Source organism: Melozone crissalis, unplaced genomic scaffold, assembly GCF_028551555.1.
Source record: "Melozone crissalis strain CALT ecotype California unplaced genomic scaffold, PUWL_Pcris_2 ptg000006l_1, whole genome shotgun sequence".
Classification (NCBI taxonomy): Eukaryota; Metazoa; Chordata; class Aves; order Passeriformes; family Passerellidae; genus Melozone; species Melozone crissalis.
Window position 1 is genome coordinate 8,911,049 of NW_026535784.1, and position 12,544 is coordinate 8,923,592.

The window sequence follows — 12,544 nt, forward strand, 5'->3', positions numbered from 1 at the left end:
TAGGTCTTCATCACCTGGGAACAACCAGACACCAGACTATGTAGATGACTGAAGTCTTGGCAATCTTGACTTATGTGGCAAATCTAGAAAATTTGCATATTAATAGTTTCAATATTCAAAGGGACATTTAGATATTTGAAAGAGAAGTTGTTATTCAAATTTTGAGTTTCTCACACCCTTGTCCCACATCTAGAAATATCTATAGAGTCTTGAGTACTTAAGTGCAAATACATCAGCACATAGAGCAAATGTACTTTTGAATGGATCTTAGGTGAGAACTCATTCATTTTAACTCAGAGAACAAGGTGAGATAAAATACCCATCATATACTCACTCCTTTACTATCATGGCTGTGAAATATTTTGTTGAATTTTTCTAACTCTGCTTTTGTATTGCATTGATAGAATGAGCTGTTTAACTCAAGAAAATTTAAATAGCAGCAGGAAAGTCTTATATCGTATGAAGTCATAAAAACATTTGCATGGTAAGACCTACAAACTTCCCACTAATTGATTGCTTTGAATGGCTAATCTGTGCAGCTCCTATACTATTGATTCAAAGGTTGTGATCCTGAAGTTAAAAGCATGGCCACAGACCGCTTTCCCCAGTTAAAGATATCCCCAGTATGGTCCTCAAACACAAATACCTGGTTGTGTGTGATATTTTAATCAGGCCCAAGCAATCAATCCACTGCATTAAAAACCCTGAAACTGTTCTGTTCCAGCATAGCCTCAGTGAAAACAAACTGGTAAAGCCTGTTTGTTTAGTGTTTGGACAATTACATTACTCTGAAGAGAAAGAAAATTCTGCAGGTAGATAATCTCAAACCTTCAAGTTTGAGATTTTCAGTGTTTGGACAATTACATTACTCTGAAGAGTAAGAAAATTCTGCAGGTAGATAATCTCAAACCTTCAAGTTTAACATCAGCTGCCAAACACTCAACACCTTTGAAAAAATTGGCCACATTTACTAGTCTAAACATGGCATTAGGAAAGCAACTTTAAAAACTTGCTCTTCACCTAATATTCACTGGTATGTGTATCATTTAGATTAGCTATTGATATGATGTAGAAATGATACTAGAATTATCACATTGAAAATTTGAAATTTTCCAAATGGAAGTGATTCTACGGCAGAAGAACATGATGGCTGCTTAAATTATCTAAAACTGACACCTGTTGTGACACAACATTAAACCTCATTTTGTTTTTCATGTGATTTGCTGTCTTTGAAAACTTGAGCACATTTCAAAAAGAAATAGAAAAAGAAACAGAAAGATCTGCATTTGTGCAAGATACTGCTTCACCATTCCACTCCCCAGCTGGAGAGCTATGTTTAAACACAGAATAAGAACACTCAGCTTTCAAGACCATGAACATTACACACTGTTTGTCTGAACTAACAGGAAGGACAAATCAAGGTGAAAACCACCCAGAAACATGGTGTATTTCCTTAATTCAGAAGGGACATAGAAATTAGATTCATGTTCATAGAATGCAGTGTTTTTACTAGAAAGAAAGTAGTCAAACACTGATATGTAGTATTAAATATTTTTAACGGGTTTTAGTAAAATTATTTGCAAGACAGTAAGAAAAACTAAGCTTGCAATCAAAATAGAGTTAGCAGAAACTGCAATTCTCAAAAAAAAGTAAAAAGTTAGAATAGTTAATAATTTTCCTCATACATGCAGTTTAAATCAAAAAAGTGGATATACAAAACATGATCTCTGTCCTTGGGTTTCATCCACAGATATGCCTGCAGCATGTTTTTTGGGTAAAAACACTTGCATAGAAGTTTAGAAATATATTTTCAGCTTTGTACCCTTTAACCAGGGCTTTTTTTTTTTTACTTTAGGTCAGGGAATAAAAGAGACTATTCATATCATCTGACTTCCTGAAATGCAATGTAAGTGCCTAAAGTGGAATCCCAGGGGCTGCATAAGGTCAGTGGTGGCAGGTATGTTCTTCTAGAGAATTAGATTATCTAAATAAGGAACCTAGATTCTCTCTAAGGAGAGAGAAATAGGCCCCTCAATTAAATGCTTAACATGTAGGGTGCCAATACTTGACAAGATTTCTAACTGTCCCTTTAATGATTCAAGTCCAAGGCAACAACCCTTCCCCATATGAAGTGCAATGGTGGAAACAGGATGGTTGAACTTAAACAAAATTACATCTACAGATTTTATGTTTATGAAAGAATTGTATTTGGTGCAGTTTGTATTAGCTTAAAATCCTGAGAAAGGCAGAAAAGCTTCTAACAGTGAGGCACATAAGAAAAACTTGGCTATATGCTCAATTTGCCCACGTTCAAATCAGTGTTGCCATTATGTTTAATTATTTTTTACTTAAAACCAAAACAAACTGCTGAACTTTAAAAAAATCCTAAGAGATGTCTTCCATAAGTTCTGGAACTAATGTGGCCATTGAGAACTCAACTTCATATGGGGTATGTTTCAGTTTTAACTAAAAAGTAGAGAAAATGTGCCTTCATCCCTACAAGCAATACTCATAATAGTTCACTCATTTATCAGTAATGACATTCATTGTCACTGGTATATTAAGTTTAATGTCAAGAAATGGTTTTTTTCATCAGAACTGATGCCAGCTCTATTCTGGGACCCACCCAGCAATGCAAACACCAAAGAATAAAGAAGCTTGATGGAAGGGCAAAGCTTTGAATTTGCATACAATTCCCCTGTGGTTTATCACGTTTGCCTAAGGTACGTGTTTTTTCAGAAAATGGATGAGCAGCTAATGTGCTGAATGCTATCCAGCCTTTGGAAAAATATATAGCATTTTTAAAAAATGGTAGCTGAATACTGAAGATTACACAAAGTCCCTGAGAGGACTGGCTTTTCTAAGCCAGTTTTTAAATTGCTAATTTTGAGCAAGCTAAAGTTTGAAAGAGTGGTGCTTTGTCCCCTCCACTACAAAATTATTACAGCAGTTAGCCCAAAGAAAAAGGAATTCTGGTGAACTGTGAATGATGCAGTATGAATCCCAACAGGCACACTAAGATGTGTTTGCTCTGTGGAAGCTTGGAAGAGATAGGTAACTTCTACATGCACATATATGCTTTTGTGCTAGACTTTCCAAACAGCACAAAATTTAATTTGTAGTAATTTTTTAGTATTTTCTGAAATTGCTACTGTATCTTTAAGAACTCTCAATCTAAATACCACAGCCTTTTATGGAAGGAGACAAGCACAGTACAAATCGGCAAGATGGGTGTTTGACAGCATTGCAATTGCCAACAAGTCCTGATGAAAAGAAGCACGAGCTCTAAGCTCCATTTAACTTTTTCATTATGACTTGCAAAATGTAACAGTCATCACAAGGAATTAATCATATAACAGTAGTGTACTAACTGAAAAATAAGAACATGACAGTGTAGCAAAATAATTTATGGAAACATATAGTGTTTCCACAATAGCAGTAGATAACACTGCAACCCTTCAAAGAGGTTTATTTTTACTGTGTTCTGCAACTATGACTTTATACATGTCAGGGAGATTTAAGCATAGACAGACCAACAGCATAAATATAGCCAAACAGGCCTATTTAATTGGTAGTCTGGTGCTCATAGGTGTAACCAAGAATTAAGAATGCCCAACTTCTTACTTTGACATTATGCCTTAAAAAAATCCGCCAACCCCTACACAGAAACATTAAGATATTATAAAATTAAATTGCAAGGATTTCTTTCCTAGCTTATTAGGCACAAATTATTTAGACGATAGCCTAAACGCAGAAGATGCCTGTTTAGACATAAAATGAGTTCATCAATGTTCAAAAACTGCTGTAGAAGCTCCTGAAAGTTCAAAGTATTGGTCACATGGGCCTGTAAGGCATACTGGATGAGCAAATACATTCACAACCTGTGTGTTCAGCCATGTATGAATTCCGGCGTATATGTCACAGCAGTTGCAATGTATGATGGCATTAATATTTTTATATCTGTTCCTTATGTTAACGTTTTTGGGACAGATTTCAGTATTTACTTTCTACTATTTCTGCTGCCCTGCACTGCAAAGCATTATCTATCTGTAATCTGTTTTCCTTAATAGAACACAATTCCTGAAGAATACACATTTTCCCCCCTACCTTTCTACCCACACAAAAGGTAATTCAACTACGACATTCCAGCTAGCAAGGCTATTTAATGGAATCTGTCTTGACAGTATCAGGTCCAAGGGTGTGTTTCAGCAGAACTTTGGCACATGCAAAAATCAGGTAAGCTTCAAAAACACTGCAAGTATCAAGTGCACCTGAATAGTGTCAGGACATGCCCTCCTGTGCCAAATTCACCAGAAAAATGGCATGAAAACCCAGAACTCTAAAGGAAAATCCAGCCCCAAGAAGCACCTTTTGCCTCCAGTTCAGTTGCTTAAGCATTAGATTGCCATTTATGCAAATACAGCTCAAATGCGGTCACAGTTATGACAAATGAAGGGCCTCTGCTAACAGGGAACAATTCAATTATTATAGGTAAGAATGGGAAAAATAACATTTTTCCAAGAGATTACTGAGGGTGGAGTTAACTGACTTAAAGTCACATGAGATGTCACTGGCAAAATTCAGAAGGTGAATCCAGATCTTTAGTTCTAAGATACATCCTTCCATTTAACACTTCTAAATCACAGGGCCTCCAGACAAAACAAAACATAAAAGGTGCTACCACGTGGAGGAAAAAAATCTTGCTGACACACAAATATCAGCCTAGAATACCAGTGAAAGACGAACACGTCAAAGACTTGAAAACCATCTACAAAAGGAGGAAAATGTAAGTAGAAGGATAAAGCAAACAAAAAATACCCTGAGGTTGAAAGGGAATTCTAAGAATATGATCATTACCATAGGCAGAAAATATTGCTGGATTAAACATACTATGTTTTATTGCTTCATCAGTGCCTACAGTTTGCATGTTTTTTGACAATCAATATTCTCATTCAACTGTGAGAATCATATATTGCTGAACACACTCAACACATGGGGATTAATTGCAATTTAAGACTAAAAATCATACAGAAACTATTTTCAAACCAAGTAGCAGGACTGCAACCACTTTTTAGATCTCATTTGAAATGAATGAAGTAAAAATGCTATGCAAGACCATGAACACAGCAGGTATACCATCCTTACCTGCAAAGGAAGGAGAGTATTACTGTTGGTGTCAGTTCGGAAAACATTATCTTCAATCCACGATTTTGGTGTCAGTGATGGAGTAGAGCGAGTAAATTTAGGAGGAGCTATGACATTACCAGAAAAGGGCTTCTTCAAAGGAGAGATCTGGTTCATAGTTCCTGGAATTCCCATGGTTCCAGTTCTACGATGGTCTCTGCCATGCATTCCTCCCCAGGATATATTTCCTGTGCTCCAGCCGCTGCTCTGATTGCTCCAGGGTGACTGCTTCAGAAGAGGCTAAAAAGGAAAGATTCATTTCTATTATTTTGAAAATACTTGAAATGATTTTCTACTTAAAAAAAACTCAAACCCCAAAACAACCAACCACCAAGTAAGCAACGCACAGAGATTTCTATAAACCACTCTCTTCTGATAACATGCAAATTAGCTACTGAAGCAAGGAAGAAAACACAGCTTCATTTAAAAAAAAAAGTCATTCCAACTCCCTCATATGTCTCCCCAAAAAATGCTGCAGTACTTGTGCAGGCAATTTTGATTATAATTTTTATCATTATTATCATTTTAGCAACTGGTAGCATTTGTAAAGCTATGCAGAAGAAAAATTTCAGGGTGTAAAATGAACTTTCAAAAAACCCTGAAACCCGTTTTTGTCATACATTACTTGTTATTATATGATCAAATCGCTGCAAAAGTAATAGAAGAATTTTCAAATATATAAAATTAAAAATTATTTTTAAAATAGTATTTCTGCTTCTACTCAATGAGTAGCAGTATTTCACTACAGTGAGTAGAAATTTGAAAATTAAAATTCAAATGGCAGATTTAATTCCCCCCACTCCAGTATTTTGAATATCATTGTCTCAGTATTACCATATAAGAGCAAAAAGAGCACTGACTACTGTACAGAGAATCTGTTTGAAGGAGCTATCTGAACATTTCCATTAAAATGCATTATTCTGAAGCCACTGCTCAAATGTTTCTGGAGTAATGAATGGAATAATTTCTGGAGTAATGAATCTGTGGGATTCAGCAGAGTGTACTCTAGAATTTTTTTGACGATTTCTTCTCCTATCCAGATCTGGTGTACCTTACAGCTTCCTAAATGCACTTTTAAGTGCACTATATTCTGTGATATGAAATGGAAGCAGTTTCTAGAAAGACAATTTTTGAAGGATTAAGTTTTTATTTGTAAGATAAAACTTCTGCTAAAAAGTGACCTATAGTGGTTGTCATATTACCAAGAGGTGGATCCACTGAGCGTGACTGACAGTGAAGAACTGTATTTATCTTTAGTAGTCTCAAATCTGACTGTTCTTGGAAACGCTTTTCCTCAAACATAGAAATGCAGTGGGGATGTGTGTCATGATTCTAAATTCAGTTCTGTGAAGTGAAAACACAGTACTTTTATCTCTAAGCTTAGCTGCAAGCAACCCTCAACCTGCATTCTAATAACTTAAAAATTTAAAGCATGTCGATATGTTATGTATCAGGTAAAAAAGAACTTTCTGAGGACAGAAAGATAAAATTGTAACAACACCTTCACCACCCTCACCCCCAGAAAACAAACAAAAACACCCACTAAAGCCATTCTTGGTCAAGTGATCAGGAAAACATCCTATTCCATATAATTATAGATAATTACGCTGTAAAACTTGAATACTTGCGTTGGAATTTTGGGAGAGGCAGGCACTCTATTGTGAAACAAACCTTCAGAGATAATGCCAAATGTTAACAAGCCTCTAATATTGCCAGCTATGCTGTCATGGCACTGTTTAAGTATACCCACAGCTTGTAAGTGAGAGAAAATTCCTGTACACCTCACTGTTGGAGAATTGCTTGGAATTTGTTTGAAGAAGGTTATTATAAATGTTAAGGACAACCAGCTCCTAATCATAATGCATCGTAATGAATTCTTCAACAGGCACGCAATGTGAGACTCCAGTTCTGATACAAATGAATTTCTACTGATTAAATCTGACTGGATTTAATACCAGAATGAAAAAAAATTAAGATGAGGCCTATGTAACTTTACCTTTTCATAAATAAGCAAATTATTGAAGTAAAATGGGCTTTTAATGCAACAGCTAGTAATATTAACACGGATTTGCTTCTCACTGATTTCTTATAATATTCTGTTCCAGGAAGAAATGTAAACTTCCATTTCAACAAGGGATTGTTAAACCTCTCGAATAAAATCGGACTAAAACCGGCTACAGAACTTGAAACACTGCGCTATCCTCAGATCCACACTCAAGCAATGTCAGTCAAAAGCCCTGGAAAGGCAGCACGGTGTCAACTTTCGCATGTGACCCTGGCTTTGGGCGACCCGCGCCCGTCCGCCCGAGGGCCGGCCCGCGCCTGGGCAAGGGGCTGCCGGGGGGCGGCGCCGGCCGGAGCTGTCACACTCATTGTTCGGGGACACCGCGCCCGCCAAGGGCGACTCGGGGGGACAAGGGGGGCGTTTTCACGGCGGAACTCCCAGACACCAACAGAAGCGGTTGGGCTCTGGTTTTTTTTTAAGCGCAAACCCTCTTTTTTCGTTCCGAGTAAAACCCCGGCGTCCCTCAGGAGGCGACGGCGCACCAAGGAGGGCAAGAAGAGCCACCCCGGCACCTGCCACCCGGAACGGGCGGGGAGAGCGGCCGGCAGTGGGGCGGCTGCTGTCCACAGACCCCTCCGGGCCGACCCCTCCGGCCGCCCGGCGCCGCACCGGGCAGGGGGCGCAGGTGCCCTCCCTCCCGCCGGGCCGGCCCCGCCCTGCCGCCGCCGCGGTCCCGCCGGGCTGTCACCGCCGCGCAGCCTCGCCCGGCGACGGCGAGAGCGGAGCCGCCCGGCTCCCGCAGCCGGCCGACCGAGGGCAGCGGAGCCTCCGTCCCTTCCCCGCGTCCCCCTTCCCCGCCCCGGGGCTCCCCGCCGCGGCCGACGCCCGGTACCTGGTGGTGGTTGTAGGAGTTTCTCTGCTGCAGGAAGGCGGCGGCGGCGGCCGCCGCCTGGTGTTGGTGCTGGAGCTGGGGGCTCACAGGGGATCTCCGGTTCTGCTGTTGCTGCTGCTGCTGCTGCTGAGGTAAATTCATCTGCGGCGGCGGCGGGGGGGCGGCGGCCGAGAAGGGGCTGCTGAAGGGCCCGGCGCAGGGGTTGTGAGGAGACACCGGCGAGAAGCTCTGGAAGAAAGCGGGGTTGATCGATGACGGGATCCCCGGGTAGAAGCTGGTCTCGGACTCCGGGCTCGGGGGTGGCATCGCGCTGATTTGCCCGCCGCCGCCGCTGGAGACCGGAGGCTGCTGCGTCTGCTGCGGAGGCGGCGACGAGGTCTGCACCGACCAGGGGGTGCCGAAGCCGGGCAGCGGCGGAGGAGGAGGGGAAGCCGCCGAGGAGGAGCCGCCCCCGCTCTGGTGATGGGGGCTGGGGATCTCCGGGCTCTGCAGGCTGCTGAAGCCAGAGCCGAGCCCGCCGGGCAGGAGGTTCCCGGGGCTGCCCAGTAAGTGGCTGTTCGGGGGGGACTCCATGGGGGGCAGCTTGGCTCTCGCCTGCAGATGAGGAGACGAAGGCGGATTCACGCAGGAGGCGGCGGCCACCCCCACATTGGGGTCCGCGGACGCCGATCCCCCCGGGCAGGAAGGGGCGAGCCGCTCCAAACCCCCCCTGTCCGCGCCGCCCTGGTGCTCGGCGGGGCCGACGGGCCGGTGGTGCGAGTGATCCCCCGTCCGCGGCGGCTCCGGGGTCTGAGCGCTGAGGAGCTGGAGCTGCTGCTGTTGCCTGTGCTCCTGCTGCTGGTACTTGTCAGTGGGGTGGCTGAACTGCTGCTGCTGCTGCTGAGGGGGGTGGTGATGATAGTCTGGGGGGTGGTGGTTATTCAGGGGGTGGCTGCTGCCGAGCTGGGCTGGGCTGCTGAGCTGCTGCTTAAACTCTTTCCTCTTCTGGCTCAGCTGAGGAGGCGGCGGCTGTGGTTGCTGCGCTTGCTGCTTGTTTAAATCCTGGGGAGGGCTGAGACAGGGTTTAAAGTCAGAGGAGGGGTGGCCGAGAGGGGGGTGTCCCGACGCGGGGCTGCTGCCCAGCCTCTCGCAGCCTGGCTGCTGCTGCTGTGTCACCCCCAAGAGCAGCTCATCCTGCATGTTTTGATGATGCGCAGCAGCGACGGCTGAGGGGAAACAGGGAGGGCAGCGGCGACCCGGCTGCCGGGCGAACCGGCTACAGCGGGCGGCCAGGGGCAGGAGGAATGAGGCGAGGCGGCTGCGGCCGCTCCGGGGAGGGGAAGGACCCGGCGGTGGCACGGGCTGAGGTGGCCGTCTGCGGGCGCTCCCCTGACACCGGCTCGGCGCAGAGGTGAACCCCCACCTCGGCACACTAAAGAGACAAAGATAATTAATAATCTTTGTGGCGAAGTGTTGGGGGGCGGGGGTAGAGTTTAAACACCCGCCTATCACCACTATTTAAGTCCCAAAATAGCTTATTTATAGAATAAAGCTCTCTTCTTTCCCATCAACGCCACTGTACTGCTTTAAAAATATTGCAGCTTTTTGATACAAGCCCATTTTATCGGAGATTTCTCCTTCTTTTTCGTTTACTGGGACCCCCGGTAAGGCGGCCCTTCCCGCCTGCAGTCGCACCCACAGGGATCCACTAGATCAGGAATTCGCCCGGACAGGTCACTGCCCCCGGACAGAAACTCCTCCGTCCGACCCCCCCCAGCCGCCACACCGCACCGCAGGGGGACAGCGGGGCATTCCCGGGCCTGGCACTGGCGGGGAGGGAAGGAGGGGAGGCCGCCGGTACCTCCAGAGGGCAGGCGACCCGGTCTCCTCAGCGAGGCTCCTGCCGCCCCCGCCCCGCTGCCGGCTTGGAGCCGCCGCGGCGCCCTTAAGAGCGCCGGAACATCCGTCACACTGACGTCACGGGCACCGCCCCAGCCCGGCGGACCCTGGTAATGAGCCTGCGGGCCTGCCCCACCATGAATAATGCATCAGGCCGGGAGCCCGCCCCCCTGGCGCCGACGGGCCGGGTGGGTGCTACCACTTCAGCCAGAGGGAGGTGCCAGCCGTGTGGGCCGCTTGGGCACGGAAGGTTCTCCTTGGGCTTTGGCGACCTTTCTATCATCAAGCGAGAAACAGCTGAAATAAAGAGATTTTATTTCGTTTTGCGGCAGCGGCTGCGATCGGCTTTTATCCCAACAGACTGGGCAGGGGCAGCCGTGACGCCGCTTTCTCCTGCCGCCCGTGATCCCGTCAGGCGCTCACTGGGGGCGGGCGCGAGGGGGATCGCTCCGCCCCTTCGCCTCGCGCGTCGCTCATTTGCATTGACGCACGACCGCACGCCATGGGCGGGGCGGGGCGGGGGGTGGAGCGCGAGCGCGGCGGCACGAGACGGTCCGGGTGTCAAAGCCCCGCCCAGCCCCGGGCCGGCCCCGCCCCCCCCGAGCGCGGATGCGGGGTGCGGGATTGTCCCTGGTCCCTGTGGGTTCGGGGTGGGGGATTGTCCCTGTCCGTGTGGGATCCGGGTGCGGGATTGTCCCTGTCCCTGTGGGATCCGGGTGCGGGATTGTCCCTGTGGGATCGGGGTGTGCCATGTGCCCGTGTCCCTCTGCGATCGGGGCGCGCCGTGTGCCCCTCTGGGATCGAGGTGCGGGACTGTCCCTGTCCCTATCTCTGTCCCTGTGCCGTGCGGCGCTGCAGCGTCCAGAACCCCCGCGAAACGTGTGCTCGTCATCCCCTGCTCGCCACACACACGGGGCCTGGCACAAACCTTGTTTGTTGGGCACCTCGGAAACGCACGGGAGCTCGGGCGGAACCCGTGCTGGGGTGTGGTGGCGCAGGGTGGTGGCTTCTGAGATATTCCAGTATTAAAGGTGGGGTTTTGCCCTTTCCGTACAGTGGAAGCACGGTTCTTGGCAGTTGTTCAATGCAAACAAATAAACAGTTTGGCACGTACAGATGTAACGTTGATGTCAATGTATATGTCCCTGAAAAGATTAAAACCAGCGGCCTCTCTGTGCTCTGGGAAGGCTGTAGCTCAGCAGTGAGAGAATTCATACAGGGCTCTTGAATGTGTGAGTACTTGGGGAAAGTGTCATTATGTGCTTGACCTGTTGAACTTTTCTCCAGGCATCTGTCCATGCCCACTATCAGTGACTGGATAGCTGCATTCCTCCTGCCCCATGGACCTTTGGTCTGACCCAGTGTAACAATTATTTTTTTTTTAAATCTGAATATATTTTCTATATGCATATAAAACATAGAAGGGAAAAAATTGTTTAAGTATTTCCAGTCATCTCTGATGTTGTTGTGAACGTGTGGATATATATTGGAGTATCCATGCTGTCTTGCAGGGTTAATATGTAAATGCATTTGCAGCATTGAAGAATAATTGATACGTGTTTATCTTTGCTGTATTATGGCACAGCACTCCAGAATTACTTGTTATGTTGGTATTTGTTTCAAGAACTTGGCAGTCTTACGAGGGCTAAAAAATCCAGGGAGCAGACCAAGACCCTAGGGATGGTCACATGCTGAGTAAATGTTACAGGCCAAGGACTGGTTCCTCTCTGAGGAGTGAATTGCTTCACAGCACAGTTCTCATGAGCATTATTTTGGTGAGCTGCAGAACTGGTAGCATCTGGCTTCCCTTTGTGTTCCTGTCATACACCTGACACTGAGTTGTGTGCAAGCCTGAACAGAAGTTGCCCTCTACCTGGGGCGTTCCCAGGCAATGTCTAACAACACTGGAAGCAGTGCTGCACTGCACTCTCCTATAACCAGCTGCCTATTTCTGCAAAGTGTGTAGGAACTTGTTCAATTTAGGGTTTTTTTTTTTTGTAACCTTCAGCTTCCGGGTCCCTCACCTTTAAATCAAGCCTGAATTCTAGCAATTCTTTCTTCAAAACAGCTGTCTTGGCATATGCAAGTATTTTCTAAATTGATTGAAAGAAGAGTGCTCACATCCTTCACGACAGCTTATCTCTGGCACAGTAGCCACTCACCCCAATTGCGTGTGTTTGTTAAGTCAACTTTCACGGAGTGAGGATCATCTATTTTTAACCATGTGAAAAGTAAGTGTCCACTCTGCATTAGCTGCCTAATGTTCCACAAACACAAGACAGGTGCTATCAAAGGATGATTCATCCCCTAACAAAGGTACTTCTAGAAAGAGAAACCTGATCTCTGTTGATTATGAGGAAAGGTTTTGGCTGTCTTGCTGCAGAATCCAGTAGGTCTTTGGTGGTCCCTGGTCTTGTGGCACACACTTGACTCTAATACAAGCAAGAACAGTTGTACCAAATCAAACCAAGCATTTTGTAGGCTCTTCTGCCTCAGATACGAAACTCCTTGTTGTGTGCTGAGGCCACAAGCTCTGGCTTCTCCTCTGCCAAGGCAAGTCTCTTACCTGGCACCTTGGTGCCATC

At 46.0% G+C, this 12,544-nt stretch overlaps 1 protein-coding gene across 2 annotated transcripts in view; it reads right to left on the reverse strand.

Annotated features, from left to right (window-relative positions):
- CPEB2 (cytoplasmic polyadenylation element binding protein 2) overlaps positions 1-9,959 on the reverse strand; it is a 51,559-nt gene extending 41,600 nt beyond the window's left edge. Inside the window, exons 1-3 of one of the 2 annotated variants that reach the window (XM_054293524.1) lie at positions 9,922-9,959; positions 8,082-9,132; positions 5,146-5,424 (exon numbers count right to left, since the gene is read on the reverse strand). In XM_054293524.1, the coding sequence (XP_054149499.1) occupies positions 5,146-5,424; positions 8,082-8,654 (852 nt within the window). In that variant the 5' untranslated portion in view covers positions 8,655-9,132; positions 9,922-9,959. Of the gene's footprint in view, positions 1-5,145; positions 5,425-8,081; positions 9,565-9,921 lie in introns of those variants that run through there. The other variant, XM_054293516.1, reaches the window with a different exon arrangement.
- Between the last annotated feature and the right edge of the window lie 2,585 nt (positions 9,960-12,544).